The sequence below is a fragment of the Equus przewalskii genome, chromosome X (genome assembly GCF_037783145.1).
Source record: "Equus przewalskii isolate Varuska chromosome X, EquPr2, whole genome shotgun sequence".
In the NCBI taxonomy this organism is placed as follows: Eukaryota; Metazoa; Chordata; class Mammalia; order Perissodactyla; family Equidae; genus Equus; species Equus przewalskii.
The window spans coordinates 86765801-86791599 of record NC_091863.1 but is presented as its reverse complement, the minus strand read 5'-3'; the positions used below and the strand labels follow the sequence as shown (position 1 = coordinate 86791599).

The following is a 25799-nucleotide window of genomic DNA, read 5'->3' as shown; positions in this document are numbered from 1 at the left end:
AGAGTTAAAATATGGAAAAGGAGAAGGACAGAGTGAATCCTGTGGAGTTGAATTGGCATGGAGGATCAGTGTGAATTTGTTGTGTTTAATATAGATAGAGAGAGAGACAGATACAGAAATAGACATAGAGGTATGCAGATGTTCATTTACCCATATATACATACATGTGTAGGTGTATATACATACATCTATTTCTTATCTCTGTCCACTGAGAGCTTCTACAGGCAATGAGCACAATAAGCACCCAGATCTTGGTTTCTCAATGACATTTTCCACTAAAAGGAACAGAGCTCCTTGGAGAAATGGCAGATTCCAGGGCTAGGGCAAGGAAAGTGTAAGATGAGCCTGGAATATCTTATTTGTGCAAGAAAGTAACAAAGTACTCAAAGAATGATGAGGGCATGTAAAATGGACACAAGAGCCAGTATGAAAAGACTTCCACTGGCCAAATCTGGAAAATTTGAGCAATAAAATAAAGTATCATAATAAAATATGACAACCCTTTGAATAATATAGGAACCTATGAGTCCACACTGACAGAAATAAACAAATGGAAGAGAAAGGAAAGCTTATCTTTATAGTAATAATAAATGTATGAGAACTGGTGAAATTAGAAAAAAACTGTTGGCCACCATTATAATAACAATTGAATGAGGCAAGAATCATAAGTGGATGCTAAAACTAGTGGATGAAAGTTTGAGCAGTAAAAATGTATTTCTAAGGTCTCAAAGTGTCTCCCTACTAGATATCTATTAATACAGGAGGAAAAAAATAGTAACTTGACAGTGGAGAAACGTAGCACACAGTTTTAACCAAATGTTCAAAGTTAACATGGCCAGTAATGGGACAAATCAACAACACGTCCCTACTGAGGACCCTGTACTTCTGTGATGTTCCTTCCGAAAGTGCATAATCTGAACCTAATCATGAGGAAAACGCAGATACACTCAACCTGAAGAACAGTCTACAAAATAGCTGGCCTGTATTCTTCAAAATTGTCAACGTCATGAAACACAAGGACTGTAGAACTGTTCCAGATTAAAGGAAACACGAAAGCTGAGTGCTACTCATGAACCGAGACTGTCTTCTGCTACGTAGAGGATATGTTTGGGACAATGCATTCAATGAAATCTGAATTAGGAATTAGGTCTGTAGATTAGTTAATACTGCATCAGTGTTAATTTCCTAATTTCGGTCATTGTGCTTGGGTTATGTAAGACAATGTCCTTATTACTAGGAAATACACTCAAGTATTTAAGGGTAAATGGCATCACGTCTGCAATTTGCTCTCAAATCATTCAGAACAAATGAGGGTGTGTGTGGGTGTGGGTGTGGGAGGGTATGTGTGAGAGACAGAGAGAGAGAAAGAAAGAGAGAGAGAAAGAGAGGAGGAAGCAAATGTGGTAAAATGGTAACATTTGGGGAATCTGGGTGAAGGGCAAAATGGGATTATTTCTTACTCTTTTTGCAACTTTTCTGTAAGTCTGAAATTATGTCAAAATAAAAAGTTAAAAGAGTAAAAAAGAAGTGATTCTGAGATGAAAAAGTGGAGACAGCAACTTCTTCTCAACTAATTTTACTTTACTTTCAATTTCTTTCAACAAGTTTGCCTCTGAAGGCAAGTCCAGAGGAAGGACAGTGGTGGTAGTGGTTGCAGCTGCTGCTGTTTTACAGATGGCACAGATTTGTTGCAGTTTATAACTTCGGGGGAGACATCGAGTAAAGATAGGGCAAAGATATAGGAAAGAGGGGATATTGGTGGCATGGGGCACATTGGCAGAGCTCCCCATTGATGAAGCATTAGCCTTAGGAGAATGGATAGATTCCCCCTTAAGAAGAAAGAAAACACAGAACTGTGCCTATATAGGTAAGTTTGTATGTAAAGAGTTGAGGAGAGAGATTCCCCTCCTGATGGCCTATTTTCCTTGTGAGAGGGAGGCGAAGTCATCTACAAAGTGCAAGGAGAGAGGTACCTAATTTGGGAACTAGTGTATAGTCAAAATAGCTATTCTAAGGAATGGGGAGGGGAGCTAATCAGGGAAATGTTGAGTTACCTAGTATTGTTGAGGGCTCAGCTGAGGTTCGGAGGGGTTAAAATCCAAACACAAAAATTGGTTTCTTTGCAAAAGAGCAAACACAGTGGTTGACTCACACTCTGTGGATGACTTGGCCTCCTGCTCCGCAAAGTTAGTGCTCCAGCATTCACATGGATGACCCCGGATTTTCAAGTGCTTGACCTGTTCATCTCCCATGATTTTTTTCCTCCACTCCAACTCAGCCACCTACTACTCTCATGCTTACACCCTGGACCTTATCATCACAAAAATTCTATCACCTCTGCCAATTTTATTTGAAACATCCCGCTCCTCTGCCACCCACCCTCACTGCCAATACACACACAGACACACACACACACACACACACACACAGAGTCTCTTGAAGACCTCTAATCCCTTGGCCATCACTCTTCTCACTATCCATCAGCCTCCCTCTTAACTTCATTTCATTCTTTAACCAATCCTGAATCCGTGTTTCATCCTTGCAAATACATTCAATTCCCTTGGCCATCTCTCCCTCTTGTTGGCTCTACTGGAAAAACTCCAGCCCTGAATGAACTCTGCCATCTGCCTTCTTGGAACCTGCATCCAAACAGCTGAATAGTACAGGAAAGTATCATACAAACAAGCTGATTGGTTTCACTCAAAGTTCATGAACTTAAACCTCAAAAGGGCACTCAGTATCTCCATTGTGCTCTGAATCCCATCCCTTTTCTTTTCCTCAAGGAATCTTCTCCTTCAGTTATCTCCTTTCTCTTCTGCAACATCAATGTCTCCCTCTCCTTTGCATCATTTCCATCAGAGTTCAAGCATGCTCTAGTACTGTTGATATTTTTTTAAAAAAGCACTTTCCTTTGACCATATATCCACCTCCAACTTCCATCCCATTTATCTATTCCCCTTTAATTGCCAGCTTTTCATATATAGAGCTCTCTACATATACTGCTTCCATTTCTTGCCTTCCTATTCAATCTTCAATCCATTGCAATCAGACCTCCACGTCTACCATTCTATTGAAACAGTTCTTGTCACCAATGACCTAGATATTGCCAAATAAAATGAGCACTTATCTGTCCTCATTTTGCTCACACTCTCAACAACACTCAGCAATGTTGACCACTCCTTCCATTTTGAAATACACTTCTCACTTGCCTTTCTTAACACCACAGTCCTGTGGTTTTTCTCCCAAATTCTTATCCACTACTAATTCTGCTTTGCTATCTGCTCCTCCTTTAGCTAATTTTAAAATATAGATATTCTTCAATGATCTGCCCTATACCCTCTTCTCTTTCACTCTATATTCTCTAACTCAGTGATCTCAGCCATTCCCATAGATTTAAATACTATTTTTATTCTGATGACCCCCAAATGTAAATCTTCCAGAGTCATCCTCCGAGTTCTAGTTGTCTACTTAACACCTATATAGAGATATTTCACAAACATATCACACTTTATCCAAAATTGAAATCTGGATTCCCCTCAAGATCTCCTTGCTTTCAGTAGAGAGCACTACCATCAATCCTGTTGCTTAAGCCGGAAATCTATGTGTCACCTTTGATTCTTCCTTTTCCCTTATCCTGTCTTCCATATCTCACTCATCAGCAGGCTGTATCTTCGCAACATATCTTAAAGCTAGCCACCCTTCTCCATCTTCATTGTCATCACTCTAACCTGGCTACTTTCAACTCTAGCCAAGATTGTAATATGACCTGACTTCTCCACTTGTGTTCTTTCACTCTTGAATCCATTCTCCCACAGCAGCAAAATGACCCCTTTAAAATGAAAAATCATGTCACTACACTGCTTAAAACCCTTCGGTGCACCTAGGAAGAGAATACAAATTCTTTACCAGCTGGCTAGCCCTTGTATGATATAGTCTCTGTCTCCCTCTAGCCTCATCTCCCTTGTTTTAGCCTCCATGGTCTTCCTTAAGTGCTTGAAACACACTAAGCTCTCAAGTCAGGATCTTTACACTTGCTATTCCCTCTGCCTTGTACACTCTTACCGCCATTCATTTATATCATTTAAGTCTGAACTCAAATGTCAGCTCCTTAGAGATGCCTTCCCTGCCCAGTCCACCTAAAGTAGGACCCCTATGTTATTCTCCCTTTTAGCCTCTTGTTTATTTCATTTGTAGAACTTACTATAATTTATAATTATTCTGTTTATTTACTTTTTTTCTCTGTCTCTTCTTTGGGCAGAGTTCAGCGGGATGGCTCATCTCTGGTCCACACGATGTCTGATAGGGCAGCTTGATTGGGTCTGGAGGATGCAAGATGGCTCACATGACTGGAGCCTTGGTGTTGGCCATCAATTGGGACACCATAATTCTCTTCCTCATGGCGTCTTCTGCAGCAGGAGAACTTGGCCTTTTCTGTATAGCAGCCATGTTCTAAGAGGGTGGAAATAGAAGTTGCAAGACCTCTTAGTGGGCCCTAAGCCTTGGCAGTTTACAAATCATTCCTGTCCAATTCTATTATTCAAAGCAAGTCTCAGGGCCAGCCCTGATTCGAGGAGGAGGGAAAACTCTACCTCTTGATAGGAAGAGTAGCAAAGTCACATTACAAAAAAGGGCATGCTGGACAGGAGGAATTGTTACAGTCATACAATCTATCACACTCAGATATCCAAATGGCTCACTCCTTTACCTCTTAAAATTTTTTGCTCAAGTAACACCTTCTCAGTGAGGCCTTTCCTGACCACTCTACATTAAATTGCAATTCCACCCTGCACATTCCCTATCTCATCCTTGTTTTATTTTAGCACTATAGAACTTATCACCATCCAAATATATATCTTATTTATTGTCTGCCTCCTCCTTCTAGAATACAAGTACCTTGAAGGCAGGAATTTTTGTCCATTTTGTTTGTTAATACATTCCCGGAATCTACAGAGTAGCTGGCACATAGTAGGCACTCAATAATTATTTATTTAATGAATACAAGTTCAAAAATAGTGAAACCAAAAAAAAAAACCATAGAGAAATCACTTTATTTCAAAATACTTAGATACCTACTATGAGCATATTAAAGGATTTCTAACTCACTAGTTTTCCCTCCTTTTAATTTCTCTGATTTCTTGGTAAGCCTTGAGTTCGCTGTTCGCTATAGATCCTATCTGCCCAACGGCAAATGAACATGTACAATAAAGCAGTGAGCTGTATTATAGGAAAGCAGGGGTTATCTCATTAAGGGAGTTTTGGGAGAATCGTATAAGATGAGAAACAAGATCTTATGAGATGAGATGCAAGGCCATTTTCAGCTCATTATTTTATACCTTGTGCCCAATTCACACCCACTGGGGACAGCAAGTTAAAGTTCCAGGGGGATTTTTTTATGATCTGAATAATCTGTGAAGATGGGAAATTCACTGACCGGATGCAAAAAGGAATCCAAAGGCTCAAAGAGGGCAGAGAGAAGGTGATTTAAACGTAGCATTATATATCCATTCCAGTGATCCCTGAATTGAGATCAGAAATTGGTCAGTGCCCTATCTTTGCCTGGACAAAGAGACTGCTCCTCTAGGACAGAATACAGTAAAGAATCCAAATATCCGACTAAATATAGATTCCCCGGTCCCCACAAAGAAAAGTGTTGGTGGTGCTAGCAACGTGGACAAACCCTCAAGGAACACAAATTGAAAGAAGATGGGTTGGAGATGAAAGTGGGGTTGTAGTGAAGGCAAGTCTTATGTAAGAAATTTTTAACTGAGGGAAGCCTTCCATATTACCAGGAAAGACACAGATAAAATAGCCTGCCTCCCCTTGTCTCTCCCCACCTCCAACAAGCTTTTTATTCAGAGTGATTTTTTAACGGCTTTATTGAAATATGTCACATACCATACAATTCATCCATTTAAAGCTTTTAGTATATTCAGATTTGTGCAACCATCACTACAATCAATTTTAGAATATTTTCACCACCACAAAAAGAAACCTCATACCCATTAGTGATCGCTCCTCCCCACCTCCCTGGATTCTGGCGACTATTATTCTACTTTCTGTCTCTATGGATTTACCTACTGTGAACATTTCATATAAGTGGAATCACACTCTGTGGTCTTCTTTGACTGGTTTCTTTCCTTTAGCATAATGTTTTCAAAGTTCATCCATGTTTTAGCATGTATCAGTACTTGATTCCTTTTTATAGCCAAATAATATCCCATTATAGGAATATACCACATTTTCTTTATCCGTTCTTCAGTAGATGGACATTTCAGTTGTCTCCACTTTTTGGTTATATGAATTATTGTGTTATGAGCATTCACGTACAAGTTTTTGTGTGGACATGTGTCTTCATTTCTCATGGGTATATCCCTAGAAGTAGAATTGCTAGGTCATATGGTTACTCTGTATTCAACATTTCAAGGAACTGCTAACCTACTTCCGAAGCAGCCGCACCACTTTATATGCTCATCAGCGATGTATAAGGGTTCCAATTTCTCTACACCCTCAGCAATGCTTGTTACTATCTGACTTTTTGGTAATAGCCATCCTAGTGTTTGTGAAGCAGTATCTCATTGTGATTTTGATTTGCATTTCCCTGATGGCTAATGATGCTCAGCATCTTTTCATGTGCTTATTGACTATGTGTATTTCTTGTTTGGAAGAATATCTATTCAGCTCCTTTGCCCATTTTTAAATTGGGCTGTCTTTTTATTGTTGTATTGTAAGAATTCTTTATATATTCTAGATATGAGTCACTTAACAGATATATGATTTGGAAAATGTTTCTCTCATTCTTTGGATTATCTTTCTACTTTCTTGATGATGTCCTTTGAAGCACAAAAGTTTTTAATTTTGATGATATTCGAGTTATCTATTTTTTCTATGGTTGTTTGTGCTTTTGGTGTCATATCTAAGAAACCATTGCCCAACCCGAGGTTTATGTCTATGTTGTCTTCTCAGAGTTTTATAGTTTTAGCTCTTATCTTTAGGTTTTTGATACATTTTGAGTTAAATTTTGTTTATGGTGTGGGGTATGGGTCTGACTTCATTCTTTTGCCTGTGGATATCCAGTTGTCCCAGCACAATTTGCTTAAAGGCTATTCTTTCCCCACTGAACTGTCTTGGTAACTTGGTCAAAAATAATTTGATTATAAATGTGAGGGTTTACTTCCGGACTCTCAGTTCTGTTCCATTTATCTGTATGTCTATCCTAATGCCAATATAACATTGTCTTATTTACTATAGATTTGTACTAAATTTTGAAAACAGGAAATGTGAGTCTTCCAACTTTGTTCTTCTCTTTCAAGGCTATTTTGGCTATTCTATTACATTTCCATATGAATTTTTGGATCGGCTTATTAATTTCTACCAAAAAAAGCCAGCTTGGATTTTGATAGGCATTGTATTGAATCTATAGATCAATTTGGAGGGTATTGCCCTCTTAATAATACAATAGTCCCCCCTTATCTGTGGTTTCACTTTCCATGGTTTCAGTTACCTGTGATCCAAAGATATTAAATGGAAAATTTCAGAAAAAAACAATTCATAAGATTTAAATGGTGCACCACCATTCTGAGTAGCGTGATGACATCTTTTGGCCATCCGTCTCTGTCCTGCCTGGAATGTGAATCATCCCCTTGTCTTTTTTTTTTTTTAAGATTTTATTTTTGTCCTTTTTCTCCTCAAAGCCCCGCAGTACATAGTTGTACATTCTTAGTTGTGGGTCCTTCTAGTTGTGGTATGTGGCATGCCACCTCAGTATGGCTTGATGAGTGGTGCCATGACCGTGCCCAAGATTCAAACCGACGAAACACTGGGCCACGCAGCGGAGAGCACGAACTCAACCACTTGGCCACGGGGCCAGCCTATCATCCCCTTGTCTTATGTATCCGCATTGTATATGCTACCCACCCTTAGTCACTCAAGCCATCTTGGTTATAAGATCGACTGTCACGGTATTGTAATGCTTGTATACTGTCACAGTATTGCAGCGCTTGCGTTCAAGTAACCGTTGTTTTACTTAATAATGCCCCCAAAGTGCAAGAGTAGTGTAGTGATGCTGGCAATTTGGATATGCCAAAAAGAATTTGTAAAGTGCTTCCTTTAAGTTAAAAGGTGAAAGTTCTTGATCTAATACAGAAAGAAAAAAAATCGTATTCTGAGGTTGCTAACATCTATGGTAACTTTTACTACAGTATATTGTTATAATTATTCTGTTTCATTATTGTTCCTTGTTGTTAATCTCTTACTGTGCCTAATTTATAAGTTAAACTTTATCATAGGTATGTACGTATGGAAAAACATAGTACATATAGGGCTCAGGACTATCCGCAGTTTCAGGCATCCACTGGAGGGTCTTGGAACATATCCCCAAGGATAAGGGGGGACTACTGTATTAATAAGTCTTCCAATCCATGAACACTGGATATCTTTCCATTTATTTGTCTCCTTTAATTTTTCAACAATGTTTTATAGTTTTCAGAGCATAAATTTGGCACTTCATTTGTAATATTTTTTCCTAAGTGTTTTATTCTTTTTGATGCTATTGTAAGTGGAGTTGCTTTCTTAATTTCATTTTGGATTTCTTATTGCTAGCTCATAGAAGTGCACTTGATATTTGTATATTGATTTTGCTTCCTTAGGATTTTTTTGAACAAGCTCATGCCACCTGCAAATAAAGATATTTTTACTTATTCTTCTCCAATCTGCGTATCTTTTATTTCATTTTCTTGCCTAATTGTCCTAGCTGAAAACCTCCAGTACAACAGTGAATGAAGGTGTCTTGCTCCTGATCTTAGAAGAAAAGTTTTCAATCTTTTGCCATTGAGTGTGATGTTAGCTGTGGAGTTTTCATGGTTGCCCTTTGTCAGTGTGAGGAAGTTCGGTTCTATTCCTAGTTTGTTAAGCACTTTGATTATGAAAAGGGTATTGGATTTTTTCAAACGCTTTTTCTGTGTCTATTGAGATGATCACGTGATTTTTATCCTTTATTCTATTGATATATTCAGCATGATTTTGAAGAACGTGTAAGAACTAGTGGAAGAGTCTTCTAGCCATGTAGTATGAAAGATCCTTTACTTAACCAAAAGTATGCTTCACAAGACATTGTTAAATGCTTTTTCTGAGCCTAGGAAAAGACATCCTTGGGAGCAGTCCAAGTGGGCAGCCACAGGAGTGGTTGAGAGATATGCCAAGGCACTCCTCCAGAAACATCCTGTGATGAAAACAAAATTGTAATCCCATGACTTTGAAAAGATCTCTTTTTTCTATTTTAGGAAAGTTGCAAAGAGGAGACGTTAGAAAGTTAGTAAACTCCATTGTTATATGCAGAGCAAGCTAAACTGGTCAGAAACGCATGTCAGATGCTCCTGTTTCTCCCAGAGAGTAAAGATAAATATGGCTGGATGACATTAGATGTGGAGCCTAAATGATCCTGGATGTCAGGACAGCTAGGAGAACACATTTGAGAAGCTTGCTTGGGGGAGAGAGGCGCAGATACACTTCAGTCAGTGGGATAATTTCCTGAGAAAAAGGAACCTCAAAGAGAGGTTTGGACTTTGTGGTCTGAGTGAAGGTAAGGGAGAGAGACAATAGAGTACCATAATTAAGGGCCCCAGCTTTAACATACACTCCCTTGGTTTGAACTCCAGCTCTGCCACTTACCAGTTGGCGACTTTACCTCTCTGATCCTCAGTTTCCTCACCTATGCAATGGGCACAGAGCTGTTGTTAAGTGTAAATGAGATTGTGTTTTACAGCCTTTAGCAAAGCACCAGGTACATAATAGCCACTCCATAAAAGCTGACATTCCCTTTCCTCCCCTACTCAGGAAAGAATGTTACTGACCAAAGTGAACGATCTCACGTCACAGGGTGAAGGAGGCAGGACTAAGATGGTGATTCTATCTAACTTTCCAGATGAAAGGTCAGGAACCCTGGAGATGTATGCTTGGTTTCATGAGGGAGCAATTTAAATCCTTTACACAAGAATGAAATTAAGAAAAAGTATTTGGTATCAGAGTTCTTTCAGCTGCATGTTAACAAGCTGGCTTACTTGTTAAAATAATATGTAATTTCACATGATAGGACATCCAGACATAGTGTGTGCTGCAAGCTCAGTTGATTTGGCAGCTGAATAATTTAATGAAGGACACAGTTTCTTTGGTCCCTCCCTCTACCATCTAAAATGTCCAATTCATCCTAGGACTGGTTTCTCCTGTGGTTGTAAGAAAGCCGTTTGTAGCAATAGCTATATACATCCTTATTCACATCCAGTGGGAAGGAGAGAGACAACTTCTCTTTCAAACATAAACTAAAAGTCTAGTCTTACTGGGGTCCCCATTGGTCATTGCCCATCCCTGAACTTATTAATAACTATCATCATGGGATTGTCAACCTCTGGTTGGCTTAAGCCTGGATTCCTAGACCAATGACCAGCAAGAGGGAGGCAATTACCATAACTGATTTACACTAATGACAGTGGCTATGCCTTCTGGGCCCCAGAAGGAGGATGATCACGGCATGGAGCAGAGCCTCCAGGCCATCGGCAATAGAAATGTAGTATGAGGAACAGATTTTAGTGATTTTAAGCCACTAAAGCTTTTTGGGTTGTTTTTTACTCGGCATAACCTAACCTATGTTATGTAACGATAGAAAAAATAAGTAAAGTGTTGTAAACTAAATTGAGAGGCGAGAGAGAAGTGCAAATGGGGCTGAAAGTGAACTACATCCTTACCTATGAAAGCAAGAAGTCAATAGACGGTGTTTAAAATGAAAATAAATAGTATAAGCAGCCATGTTATTTAGGAATATGGAGGAAACCATCATGAAAGAAACAAGAAAAAAACTGCTTAAAAAATTAAAAGTTATTGCCCAGGGAAGAGGCCTAGGGTAGGAAGCGGTGGGGCAGGAGGATTTTTGCTTTCATTATAAACTCTTCTGGATTTTTTTTTTATGTTTTAAAATAACGTGCTTGTATTCCTTCGATAATTTTTTTAAATTTCCAGTTATTCGACTTTATTTTATGCAAGCTCCAGAAAATGATCACTTTGCAACCTGGGAACATGATCATAAAATCCAGCTGAAGTCTTCCTGAAAGGGAAGTTGTGCGTTGACTGATTCAGACCTTACATACCTAATTTATTCCTGAAGACACTTCACTTTGGACCACTTGATGGTCAAATTGGTAATCTGACATTCAGTTTCAAAATTAAGACAAGAACGAAAGAATGTTTTTATTTGTGCCATTTAATAATGTTTCAGAGAGAAAAATACATTGAAAGAGTTTCTGCTCAGCAAATAAAGTAATTTGAACTTGTTATGAAATAGGCTATTTGCTGACCTGGTGTTGTTCTTTAATAGGCTTTTTGAGCGGCTAGAGCGGCAGGTTTTTCACTAGTGGATTCCTCTCCTGTCACGGGCCTGAGTCTGCTTTCCAAAGCCTCCTCTACCAGCATCAAAGTCAAAACGAAGCCCCTCTCTTACCTGGCCTCGAAATCGGCCACGGCCATACCGGCCATACCGTCTGCGCTCTCTAAAGCCTATATCCCAATCTACGCGGATGATACGGTCATCTAGGCGGGTCCCATTTAGGAACCACAAGGCATTTTCGGCATCAGCTCTCTTATGGTATTCTACAAAACAGAAATTACATGCCGCTTTCTTGACTTTACCCAGGCCCATAAATACATTCTTGACATCACCGCATCTACTGAAGAGTTCAAGTACATGCTCTTCAGTTGTATAAAAAGATAGATTTCCCACATACAGTGTCGAGCTTTCCTTCAGTAATCTTTCATGCTCTTCGTTGCCGCCACCAAACTGCTGGTCCCCATGCTCGCTCAGCTCCTGGGAGGAGCTGCTGCACAGAATTCTCAGGTCATTGGACACGGTGCCCAGCGGGCGCCGTGAGGGCAGCAGTTCGCGATCCAGCTCGGCAGCAGTGACACTACCAACAAACTGTAAATTAAATTAAAAAAAAAAAAAAGCAAAGTTACCAGGGGGGAAACAGAAATAAAAAACTGTGGATATTTAAGAGGTTTGTGCCCAGAGGCATAGATATCTCAGCTCTTGACCATGAGGATCACGTCAAGGTAAACCCAAAATGGAAAAGTCCAGGCCCCAAGAACAAAGAACGTGGTCATAAAATCCAGCTTTGTAAGTCTTCCTGAAAGGGAAGTTACACTGTGTTTGCTTAACGCAGCTCTTACATGCCTAATTGATTACCAAAGAACACGTTTAATAACACTATGCTCTTAGAAAGTATGGCATAAAACAGTAAAATGGATCAAATCTTCAGGGAGCAAGCAATACTATCATTCCTGATCAAGGGCTAGGCATCAGATAAATTGCATATATAATTCGATCAAAGCACAAATACGGTTGAGACATACTCGCTCATAATTTAAAGTAATGAATTTGCAATTCAAGTCTATAATATGGGAATCAATATAACGTATTGTTAGGTTAAACAAAGAGTCCCTATATATATTACCAAGTATACAAGTAGCTCTATAAAACTGAAAAGTCTCTGGCATCATAAATTTGACCTAAATTAAGATTTGATTTTATTAGCAATAATTTCACTTGTCATGTTAGACTTTAGAAGGACTTTTATTTAATTACTCGAATATTCCAAGTCTGTTTAAAAAGCCTTCCCAGAGAATTTTAACTAATGCTCTTTTCCTCCTTTACTAAAATTTCCTACAGCAGTCAGAGGCATTAAAAATGGTTCAATTGATTTTAGCTACACTTTTCAAAGACAGGCATTACTTCCCTCCCTCTCTCTCTTATTTTGCAATGGTTCCCAAATTAGTGTGAAAGAAATACCTGCAGAACTACATTGAAATGCAGATTCTTGCAGCCCACCCTGAAGAGATTCAGTAGACCTAGCATGAGATTCAGGAAGTGACATTTAACATTTAACCTACATCTCTTAGTGGTCCAGAAGCAAGTGGTCCAAGGACTACGCTTGGAGAAACTCTGCTGAGAAAATGCATTTTCTTAATGAACATTTAATGAACACTCTTTACTTGTCTAGCACTATGCTAGGTGCTGTGAATACAATACTGAAAAAGGCACAGTGAAAGTATGATTTCCAGAAATCCTTATATCCTCAGCACCTAACATGAACAATGACTTGCACACACAGTAGACAAGCAATAAACATCTGTTGAACGAACGAATGCATGAGTTCAGAATTGAGTGATGAAGCCAGACAAGTAAACAAGAAAATATAAGATGTATTATTAATACTTCTTTAGAGATATACATGGGGGAAAGGGAGAAGGAAACTGACACTTACTGGGGATCTACTTCAAGGTGGGCACCGCATGCACTTTCTATTACATCACACAGGAGGAGAAGCAGTTACCCGGACTGGGGACATTAGAGAAGACTTCCAGAGGAGGGGCTGTAGGCACTGACTCTCAAAGGACAAGAAAGAGGTATGTGTGTGTGTGTATGTGGGAGGAGGATGTAGAAATGTAGGGAATGAACCAGACAGAGAAAATATGTGCGATGGCAGAACACAGTCAAAGAAAAATAAAAGCATAGAAAATTGAAATGAAAGCCTAAATAAAACCAGGTGCAAATGACAGTGTTATACAACTCAAAAAAAAAAAAAGAAAAGAAAATGGGGGACTGCCTATTTAGATGCCATTTGAAGAGCAGTAAGAAGCCCACTGCCCAAAAATCGTGTTCCTGACAGCCTGTCAATGATGCCTGAAAGTCTGCCACTGGAAACTCATTATTTTGAGTCATTGACAAATTGCCTGGTTAAAAAACAAATTTCCCTCCAAGACTTCATTTCCTTTTTTTTTTTTTTATTTTGTTAGTAGATTGGCAGATCAGAGAATGTGATAGCTATAGAGGATTTCATTTCATCCAGGCATTGGACAAAGTTTCCTATAATTTCCCTGTAGATGAGACGGCAAAATATAGGCTAGATGCTCCAGCTGTTTGTTGAGATGAGTCTGTAACTAGTTGAACAAATGAATGGTTTGGTGTCAGACTAGAAGGGAAGTTCTCGCACTGAACAGAAAGACTCTGTTCTTGGCTTCGTCTTGTTTGGGCTCATTTACAATTTTGTGTTACTACAAACAAGAGCTTTCAAAATGATCAGAGCAGCCCAAAGATGGAATGGGCTGCCTTGGGTCACGATAAGCACTAGGCACCGAGGAGTTCAGGCCAAATTTGGAAAACCCCTTGCCTGGTAGTCAAGCAGTGGAGAGGCCCCTTTTAATCAGTGTAGTGTTATAATCAAAAAACCTCAGTTCAAATCTCAGCTTCACCACTTACTCGCAATGTGACCCTGGGCAAAGTACTTAACCATATTGATTTCAATGTCCTTATCTATAAACTGGGGATCAAAATATCTACCTTGAAGCAAATGCAGTGACAATGTCATATGTAAAAGCACCTGGCACAGTGCTTAACACACTGTAGGTGTTCAATAAGCAGTAGGTATTAAATAAATTATTCCAGTTCTGTGATCCAGGGACTCAGAATAGGACATATAAATACATATCAAATCTGCTGATGACACAAAGGTAGGCAGGACTTTGAAAGAATCTAGGCAGCCTTGGATGATGCTGAACCCACAGTGAAAAGGTGATGGATCATAGTTAGGATAAATGTAAAGTATTACTTTTAGATTCAACACATAGCGAAGGACAGAGTGAGGGAGATCTGGAAAGAGCATATGCTTGGGAACCTTGTTTTATAATTGGGGCATCCCATACTTCATTCATTTCTTCATTCATTCCATCAACATTTATGGAGCACTGTGCTAGATTCTGGGGAAATAACTAATAATGAGATGTAGCTCCTGCCCTCAAGGAGCTCACAATCTGAGGAGATATTCAGCTTAAAAGATAAATTACACCACAATGTGATTATTCTACTTACAGGAGCACATACTAGGCCCAGAGATAGCACAGAGAAGGGAGGGAAAACTACAGAAGGAGAGGAAAGGGGAGACAACTTTATAGGGGACATGATCCATGAGTCTTTTAAAAAAGTGATCACATCGTATTTATTTTTTGAATAATCTATTCAGATTTAAGTACGAAAGGATGGCCAAAGTAAGTCTGCCTCTTACCCCTGTGCCCCAGCCACCCAGTTCCCTGCAGAGGCAAATTACTGTCACTAGTTTCTTGTGTATTTATCCAGACATACTCCAAGTCCAATTTTGAAAGCTGAAGAAAGGTTTGGCTGGAAGGCAAGAGGTCATTCTAGACAGAGAGAACAGTGTGTACAAAGGCATAGAGGCAGGATGGGGTGTTCAGTTTGATATTATAGGAGAGGATTATAGGAATGGAGACTGGAAGGGTAAGCAGGGCCAGGCTGTGAAAGGCCTTGTAAGGCATGTGGAGCAGCTTAGACTCAACCAGTAAGGAGAGGGAAGCCATGATAGGGCTTGAAGCAGAGGAGTGATGTGATCTGATTTGCATTACAGAAAACTCATTCTAGCACCAATGTGGAGAACAGATTAAAGAGGAGTAGGCCAAGAGGCAGTTGATAAGCTATTTAAGTAGTTAAAAAAAGAGGTGATGGAGAGCCTGGACTATATGCTGTAATAACATAAAGAAAAGACATAACAGATAGATACTTAGAAGAGACTTAACAAGTCTTGGTGACTGGTTGAATGAAAAGTCTAGGAAGACTCCCAAGTTTCAGGCCTGGACAGCTGTGCAGATAGAGGTCTAAGTCATCAAAATGATGGTAGTGGGGTGGATAGAGGAGGAGGAGTAGATGCGAGTAAGGAAGATGAATTTGTGACATACTGAGATTGGTTTTGAGGTACCTGTGGGATATACCATGTCCCACGTGTTTAGTTGCAATTGAGTATTCAGCTTTGGAGCTCATAGGAGAGGTCTGGGGTTACAGATCTAGATGAGGGAGTCTACACAACAACAGACAAAAGCACGGAGATAGATGAGATGATCCAAGGGAAAGGTAGAGAATAAGAAAAATCCTGGGAAAGACGAGCATTTAAGGGGTGGCAGAGGAAGAGGCCACAAAGCAGTAACCAGAGAGGAATGAGGAGAGTCAGGAGAGAAGCAGCGTCACCACAGCCTAGGAGTAGGCACTTTCAAGAGAGGCATGAGGACAGAAGTGGAGCGAGAGTCATCAATTATTAAATGCAGCAGAGAGAGGTCCAGTAAAACACAAACTGTTCGTTATATTTGGCAATCAGGATGTCACTGCTTTCCTTAAGAAGAGCAGTGACAGGGGTATTCTGGGGTCAGAAAAGGCAGACTGGAGGGAGGGTCAGGGCTGAGTTTTCAATGGGAGCTGAGGAAATGGAGACAGTGAGTGTAAACTATTCTGAAAAGCTTCCATGACAACAGAAGGAAAGAAATAGGGTGAGCACCAGTTGGGGATAGAGTCTAAGGAAGGTTTTATTTGTCTCTTTTTTTTAATGGGAGAAAGTTGAGCATATCTAAATGCTGATGTGAAGCAGCCGGTGAAAAGAGAAAGAGTGATTGAAGAAATGGATGAGTGAGGGATTAACCAATGAAGGAAGGCCCCAAGAAGGTGGAGAGAATGGACTCCAAAGCGTAAGTAGATGGATTAGCTTTGTACTGGAGAACCTATATCTATTCCTGCAAGACAAAAAGAAAGGATGTTAGGATGTGGCTATGCGGCAGGGCAGGGTGAGGGCAGGAAAATGAAAGTTAGCATCTGATGGCTTAGATTTGCATAATGGAATAAGAGGTGAGGTCATCTGCTGAGAATAAAGTGGATCATGGGAATAGGTTGGTGAAGTGGAGTGGAGGTAAAAATGATTGAAAGGATGAAGCTTGGAGATGGGTCATTTACAAGGACATTAAAATCACTCAGGATGGTGGCCAGAATTGGCGAGACTATAAGTGAGGTGCCGAGATCCTCAAAAGTGAGAAAGCTGGAGGAGAGTAGATAACAGTAGGAAAGATTGGAAGAGGGTAGCTATATCATCTCCTGGCTCCACGGGGTAAGAGAGAACAGAGAACCTATACCACTGAACCTTTGGAGAGGTGGTTTAGTAGATGTTAAGTATCTAACCCAAAGCAGTTGCTCAATAAATGTGAAGAGGTGACTTACTCTTTTTTAAGCCAACACAATTATAAAATTGCATTAGAACATCACAGGAAGGAACAGTCCTAACGTACTCAGTGCTGGTCAAACAACACATGCAGCAATGTGTCCATTTCCAGGTGCCTTATTTTAAAGTCAACATTTACAAACTATAATGCTAGATAAGGTCAAGAAATCACTGAGGACTGATTAGGAATTGGACATGTTTAGTATAGCAAAGTGATGGTTAAAGGAAGATATGACAGCCATCATGAAACATTTGAAGGGTTATTTCTGCTCCATATGGTAAAAGTAAGATTAATGGATGGAAGTTACAAAGAGAAGATTGCAAGTCTTTTTCAGCACAGTTTTTCACTTATCCAATGATAAAATGTGAACCTACCTAGTGTATTCAAGTGGAGGCTAGATGAAGGGAGTTAGAAAGGCCACAGTTAGAGAGAGAGAAGATGGAAAAGCAATCGAGTCATTGTGGGCCACAGATCAAGTTGATCTGTAGACACTGTGAGAGACTATTTCCTACTTAAAAAAGTAGAACTTGGCTAGGATAGAAGGCCCTCTCTGGCTCTTGCTATTGGGGAAGAATGAGTCAGAGAATCTAAAAATAGAAGAAAAACTTGAAGAATGGCACAAAATGATCACAATCAAAATCCTAAGGGAGGGAGAAGAGAAGGTGGCAAGACAGAGCAAACAAGCTTCCAGGAAACAAATTTTACTGGTCTTCTGGAATTGGCAGGAGGACTCTGCAAAGAACCTTTTCAATGGCTGCCTTAAACTAATGCTTGGTATTATTTAAACTCTGCTGAAGAAATAAGGATTCAGATTCTTTAAAAAGCCAGGCTGTTTCTTGTTCCAGATGAAGGCAATAGCCCTGAGAAAGGAGATTAGAAAGAGCAGGGACAGCAGTGGTATATGCCTTACCTTTATAAGACTGTTTCTAGTGGTAGAGAAAGAGATGAGAGTGGCTGTTGAGGCCTGGAACCCCATGGTCAGGAATCTAGCTTGTACAAGAGAAGCTAATGCCTGAGTGAGGCTGCTTAGAGCTCGAAGTGGTGGAAGATGCTCATACGTCTTTAACACCTGTATTTACAAGAATAATTGAGCGTATGCTGAAACAGACAAGCAGAGCCAAAACAGAGACAATGGCCTGGGACAGCCTACAGGAGAAAGGAGAATAATAAGTGACTGTGTAGTGTAGAAGCTGATCCCAATTAAATTAGGAGTGGTGTATTAATGATGCTCACATTTTTTTGTTTGTTTATCATTAGCACTATAAGGCCTTGCTATTAAAAGTTTTACCTGTGGACCAACAGGAGCAACATCACCTGGGAGCTTGTTAGGAATGCAGGATTTCAGGCCCCTCCCCAGACCTGCTGAATAATAATCTGCATTTTAACAAGCGTCAGGTTATTTGTATGCACAGTGCAGTTTGAGAAGCACTGCGGTACAGCCATGTACTGCATAACGACGTTTTGGTCAATGATGGACCGCATATATGACAGTGGTCCCATAAGATTAATTCCATATAGCCTGGGTGTGTGGCAGGCTATGCCATCTAGGTTTGTGTAAGTACACTCTAGGATGTTCACACAACCATTAAAGCACCCAACGACGCATTTCTCAGAACATATCCTTATTGTTAAGCCATGCACGACTGTACCAGGTTTCTTAGTCGAACTTTTGCATAGCAAAACTTTCTCCCATCCTCCTTCCTTTTCTCCCTCCTTCCACCTCTCTTGATTTCTCTCATCTTTGTTTTCTTTGTGAACTAATGGAGAACTCTAATCACGGCTAATAGCCCTAGAAGTGGTGCTCAGGGTATATCCAGACAAGGAAAAGAAAAAGGGGGCTGAGAACATACAGTAAGTCATGGGTTTGGGGAGTGGGAAACCACTGACTTGGTTTCCAATTGTACTGTCTGAGCAAGCTTCATCAAGCTCATTGACCTTTCTGACCCTCAGTATCCTCATCTGTAAAATACAGGTCATTATAGTATTTACCTATTAATGCTGTTGTGAGGATGAAATGAGGAGAAGCTATGTAGACTACCTAGCACAGAGCCGGGCACACAGTAGGTGCTCAGTATATAATAGTCATTATTATGGAAAGCCATTCATTTTGAAGTGAGGTTAGAAATTATAAAGAACTAGTGTTACGACCCTCTGCAGACTTCTAAAGTCCCTGAAAGTCGCCATAAGGGCCACATGAAAGCCCCATTCACCTCATCCAATTCAACCTCCTTGATTCCAGCACCAGCCAGCAGTCAAGCTAAAGCATTTCTTATTCCATTGGACTGTCTTCCTGTTTTTGCTGAATTGGTAATATTTTCTACTTTTTCTTTACAAATGGCCTACAGTTCTAGTACATTAAAGCTAAAAAAAAAATCTTTTGTGGGCTGACCTGGAAACAATTTTTTTCTCCTATCAAAAAAATGCATGTAACCTTCCAAACAATTGACTTCAGAATGAACTTTGAGATCTCAGCCAGTGTACAAGTTGGAGGCTGCCTGTGTGTCTACATATGGAGTGGTGACAAAGGGCTAGATAAACCAAGTCCAGAATTCCAGAAGTGGCTGAAAGGTAAATAAGAACGCTCCAAAGAGTGGAAAGTAGGGCAAATAGATCAAGCTGAGTGCAGAGTATCAAGATTTAGAAAGCTAATACAGGAAGGGAGATACACCTCAGGAAGGATATTAAAAAGCAGCCACAAGAACAACACAAACCATTTTTCCACTCTATTAGGTCAGGGGCCCCTAATCAGTAGCTAGGGATCTACAAACAATACCAAGGCCTTACAAACTATCTCCACAAGATGGTTACCCTCCACCTACCATGCTCTCTGCAATTTTCCTGGATTCACAGCTCAGAGAAGAAGATAAGAAGAGTGCCCCTGGCCCCCAATCCTCCTCACTCCCTGGCAGGTAGCCCCCGGGTTCAGTCAGTTTCCCTCTGCCCTTAACCTCCTTCTTTCTGCAGGAGATCAAAGCTTCAGGAAAGTACAACACAATTTTCCCTTACAAAAAGGAAGAGGACTCCTATATTGGGTAATATGAGATGACTGATGAGATGACAGGGTCCCCAGGATAGATAGGAATGGAAAGCTAGAAACAAAAGACCATGAAAAAGCAGCGGACATTTGTGCCTTCTCACTGAGGTCTTTAGCAAGAAGATCAATTATATCTGGGGGAACTCTGGGTTAATAAGGCAGCAAGCTAGCAATGTCTGATACTCACCATTTAAAAATGCCCATTAAAATCTCCGTGAAGCTCTGAAAAAACACTAAGAGCTGCACTAGCAAGGGAAACTGGGGGGGAAAGTGACTCCCTGTTGCTAGTGGGGAAGGAGTTACTGCTGGCTCTTCTGGGGAGATGGGGTTGGACTGAGGAACATACTTGTGGCCCACGTACACTCTGCCCTCTGATGCAGACAATGAAAGTACCCAAGAAAGATGGGGAAAGCTTTTGATTCACTTCTACCAGGTGTCTTCCTATATTGTCTCTCCTATAGGTGTTTTCCTATAGGAAGAATCTCCTATAGGTTCTTCCTATATTCCTATATAAGTGTCTTCCTATATTCCTATAGGTGTCTTCTATATTGTCTTAGCAGTACAGGGACTGTGCTAATCAGAAAACCAGAGACTATCCCCTTGACTACACAGAAAATATCTTCTGAGGCAGCCAAGGTTCTGCTCCACTTCTCTCACCATCAGCTCCTGTATTTTCTATGTGCTTTTGGAGACTACAACTTGAGCACACCACGTGGCCAGTGATGGTGGTAGTGGTGGTTGGTTGGGCCAGCTGTTGTTATAAGGAATAGCTCCAAACCAAAGCATGCTTGGAGATGAAGTCGGGTACCTGAGGGTTACTGTAGATATTCAATAAGAACATGATTGCCTTTCAACCTTGTTCAATTTGCTGTTTTCCTGTTTAACTTGGGGGTGACTCAGGGCTCAAGAGGATTTGTGAGCCTGTTTTGCAGAAGAAAGAAAATGCCTTCGGGAGGTTGCAATCACCTGATCGCCAGCCCCCAGCAGCAGTTGATGCCCAGAAGTCAGATTGCCCCCTTTGTTTCTCCGAAGTTCCTCTCGCCAAGCCCCTTAGCTCCATAAGCCCTCCCTGCTTTCTGCTCTTGTTAAGGTGGATTTGAAAGAGCCTGTGCTCCCACCTTCTCATTTTGGCCAATTTGAATAAAACTTTCTCAATCTCCAAGCACTGATGTCTCAGTGTTTGGCTTACCGCACATGGGGCACATGAACTTGAAATTAAGAGGTTAGGTATCAGAGACATTACATCTGAAACAATGTAACAGAACAAACTGTAGAATCAGACAACCCAGAAGATCACAGACAGCAGATTCCATCTCAGTCCAGTAGAACCTAAAAATAAAACCACCACCACCGGCACTGTCAACCACCACCATGTACTGTGCACTTTTTATGTGCCAGGCACTATCTTAAGTACTCTACATGCATTATCTCATTGATTCCTTAAAGCAAACACAAGTTGTCATTCAAGTCTGCTAGAAAGGGTCAGGTAATAGTAATGATATCTACCATTTATTGAGCTCTTACTATGTGCTAGGCACTAAGTGTTTTATATCCACTATTTCATTAGATGAATGCCTGGTAGGCACAAGAAAATGGGTTTGGCCTTCCCAATTCATCCTTCAAAGCTCAGTCCAGGCACCACCTCTTCTTCCAGGAAGCCTTCCTTGACCCTTCCAATCTGGGTTAGGTACACTCAGTCTGCATTCCTTCCATCACCACCCTATGCTTCCTTCTATCACAACTTTCATCTCATGACACACACATACTCACTCAAATACCAGACAATCAACTCCAAAAGAAAACACTGTAGATATGAGGATGTAATAATATATAACCTCCATGAAATAGTTCTAAAAAAGAGAGGCTGAGATAAAAGTTGCTCTTGGTTGTTAGATTTGTGGGTGAATTTTGAAGCTTCTTTATAACATCCTGTACTAGCAATTTCAAAAAATAATATATATTTGTTTTAAGATCGGCCCTGAGCTAACATCTGTTACCAATCTTGCTCTTTTTCTTTTCTTCTCCCCAAAGGCCCCCCCCCCGCCCCCAGTACACAGTTGTATATACTAGTTGTAGGTCCTTCTGCTATGTGGGTCATTGCCTCAGCATGGCTTGATGAGCAGTGCTACGTCTGCTCCCAGGATCCAAACTGGTGAAACTCTAGGCCGCTGAAGCCGAGTGGGTGAACTTAACCACTCGGCCACAGGGCCGGCCCCTCAAAAAGTAATCTTGTGTTACTTTTACAATAAAAATCTTTAATTTATATAAATAAAACATACTAACTTTTTGGCAAGAGATAAAACTAAAATGTCCCTTTCCTTCACTCCTTTCCCCAAGTGCCTAATCCTGCACCCTCCTTAGAGGTAACTGCTGTCAACAATTTAGTTGGAATTCTTCCACAAGAGGATATATTTTAATTTAAGCAAGAGAAAAATGCATCAATTCTGAATAGAGTAAATCCCAGTTGTAATAGAAGGATGGAAAACCAAACTGTAGTAAAATAAATCGATATTTAAAGAAGATCTAGAAAAACTAGAGATTCTTGAGTACCAGGTGCTTATACTACTACCGCTAGTATTACTATCTTTAAAATTATTATAGTGGTAACCATCTATTGAGCTCTAAGAGGGAAGAGTAAAGTGGCCCTCAGCTGAGATGAATAAACATGATACAAGTGCCCATTCACGCACTCTTCTATACAAGTCCCTCTCACTCATACACAACCATATTCAAACATCGTCCCCACATACACACACACAATATCCACACATAGGCAAAGCTCCATATAGAAATACATTCACAATCACAAAGACTCAAATATCCTACATATATAGGATCTTGCTTTTGTTTTCTTATTAACTCTATCCCATTCAAATCAGTTCATAATTTTCCCTTAATACGTGCATATAAATTTGCGCCTTGTTATTTTTGCATATAAAAAACTGAAAGTAAGAATGGATGGCCATTGAGATCATCTGGTCCAGCTCCCTATCCTCAAACAGAGGTGTCTATACTATTTGAGACCTCTATCTGTCTACTTTCTACATGATGATCCCTAAGGACACTTTAAAATTTCCCCATATCTTATTTACATATAAACATCTCCATATTTTATTTCTCCTTGGTCAACCCATCAACAAATATTTATTGAGCATCTTCCATGTCCAAGTACTGTGCTAAAAAAAGTTCATGATTGAGAACATAATAGCTCCTAAATGTGATTGTCTATAAGAATCACCCAGGGACCTCTTAAAATTATAGATCCCTCGTCCCCACCCCAGACCTACTCAATCGGAATCCTTGTGGTTGGGATCTGTTATGGGCTATATCATGTTCCCCTGCAAAATCCATACGTTGAAGTCCTACCTCCAGTACCTCAGAATGTGACTATATCTGGAAATGTGATTTTTAAAGAGGTAATTAAGTTAAAACGAAGTCATTATGGTGAGCCCTAATCCAATATGATTGGCTACTTTCACCTATTAATATACATCGAAGGTTCCTCCATCGCTTTTCAAGGCTTGCCATCTCATTTCTCTTTAACATTGAATAATATCCCATTGTCTGATGTCCTTATAAGAGGAAGACATTTGGACACAGACACATACAGAGGGAAGACCGTGTGAGGACACAGGGGAAGACAGCCATCTACAAGGAAAGAAGAGTGGCCTCAGTAGAAACCAACCCTGCTGACACCTTCTAGCCTCCAGAAGTGTGAGACAATAAATTTCTGTCATTCTCTTCCACTTGCCAGCTGTGTAACCTTGGAAAATTAATTGCATCTTTCTGAGAGCTGTAAAACAAGCCTACCTCATGGGCTTGCTATGAGGGATAAATGGAAAATGGTTGTAAAGTCATAGCATAGTGCCTTGCATATAGTAAAGGTTCCTTCATGTTAGCTATTATTAACATTATAAGGTGGCTGGCCTAGAACAAGGATTCTGAAAAATTCAGAAGATGAAAACTTCAATGGAAAAATGTTACATCTTTATTTTCACCAACCTCCAGCTGAAATTTAGATTTCCTTCAATTACAAATGCAGAGAACAGATCACGGTACTATTAGCAGTACCTGTGACTTTGTCACCGGTAGAAATCTCAAACAGTTTTATGTCACATTACTGTTATTACAGGCCTCTTTAAATATTTTTACACTCGTCATTAGTTTGAAGTTACCGTGGTTATCAGAACTGCATTTAGATCTTGTTATTTACTACATTAATAACAAGCACTTACATAACTATATCATAATTTTCTACTTTTAATATTTTGATAACTATATTTCAATATAATTTATTTCCTTCATAATCCTATGTATTTTATTTTATATATCTAAAGACATTGTTTTGAGAAGGGGTTGATAGGCTCACTATACTGTCAAAGGGGTCTTCGGCACAAAAAAGGTTGAGAACGCCTGATCTAGAAGGTTTTAACCCTTACCAGCTATAACAGTCTACAAATCTGTGATGAACGATTGTGAAAAGTTTCAGGAAAGATAATCTGCTTTCCCCACTTAAGAAAGGTTAACAAAATTGAATATCGACAGTAGGGAAATGGGCTTGCCTAAAAATCACTGTTGTGTGCCTTAACTTGAAGCTAACTAGATTGTAAGTACTTAGAGGGCAGATACCTATCCTCTAGCTATGCTATCTAACCTCTCTGTTCCTCAGTTTCCTATTCTTTTTTCTTTTTGTTGGAGGAAGATTAGCCCTGAGCTAACATCTGCCTCCAATCCTCCTCTTTTTGCTGTGGAAGACTGGCGCTGAGCTAAGATCCGTGCCCATCCTCCTCTGCTTTATATGGGGGACGCCTAACACAGCATGGCTTTTGCCAAGTGATGCCATGTCCGCACCCGGGATCCGAACTGGCGAACCCCAGGCCGCCGAAGCGGGACGTGCACACTTAACTGCTGCGCCACTGGGCCAGCCCCTCCTTGTCTTTTCAGTGGGGATGATGGTAATATCTAACTCACAATATTGTTGTGATAATTAAATTGGATGATGCCATGTAAAGCACTTGGCACATGGTAGGTAATCAAAAATCAACTATTATAATATTAATCATTATACCAGATACCTCAATTTCTTTCTTGGCTCTCCAGAGTACAAATAAATGTCTTTAAATATATTAGTCAGTAAATCATTGATTGCACTTTTTCTTTGAGTATGCAATCTTCCTAAAACAGATGTTAAGCTTTGCAAATGTTTGATAAACTCATCATTAAAAAAACCACCTAATGGTTAAAGGCACAAGCTTTGAAATCAGAAAGCCGTGGGCTCAAATCCAAACGCCACTACTTACTACTTATGTGACCTGAGAGTTTCTTTAATGTTCCCAAGCAGATAGCATCACTGGAATCATACCTACTTCGTAAGGTTGTTGTGAGAATTAAATGACATAATATATGTAAAGTGCCCGGCACATAGCAGGGGCTCAATAAATATCTATTCTTTTTCTTAATAATTGCTAAAAGCACTGCAAACTTGTGAAGTGGGAGGATTTCCTTAATGTTTCACACGAGTTCCCCCAAAACCTGGCTCTCAAATCCCTTTCCAGCCTCGACTCTCACTGTTCCATCTCTCGCATCTTATTCTCCAGTATCGCTGACCTGCTTCGCAACCCGCACCCGGCCGCCAGCATACACACTGTTCTTACCTCTAGGCCTCTGTTCTCTACTC

The 25799-nt window shown here is 40.1% G+C and overlaps 1 protein-coding gene and 1 long non-coding RNA gene across 2 annotated transcripts in view; both read right to left on the bottom strand.

Annotated features, from left to right (window-relative positions):
- Positions 1 to 4230: 4230 nt before the first annotated feature.
- The window catches only part of LOC139080939 (uncharacterized), a 52913-nt gene continuing 31344 nt past the window's right edge, over positions 4231 to 25799 (bottom strand). The window contains exon 3 of the long non-coding RNA XR_011535829.1: positions 4231 to 4449. This is a non-coding gene — a long non-coding RNA (uncharacterized lncRNA). The remainder of the gene's footprint in view (positions 4450 to 25799) is intronic.
- Positions 11233 to 11836, bottom strand: LOC103543974 (nuclear cap-binding protein subunit 2-like). Its single transcript, XM_070603798.1, has one exon. It carries the CDS (start codon positions 11681 to 11683, stop codon positions 11396 to 11398), a length of 288 nt encoding a protein of 95 aa, XP_070459899.1. The 5' UTR covers positions 11684 to 11836; the 3' UTR covers positions 11233 to 11395.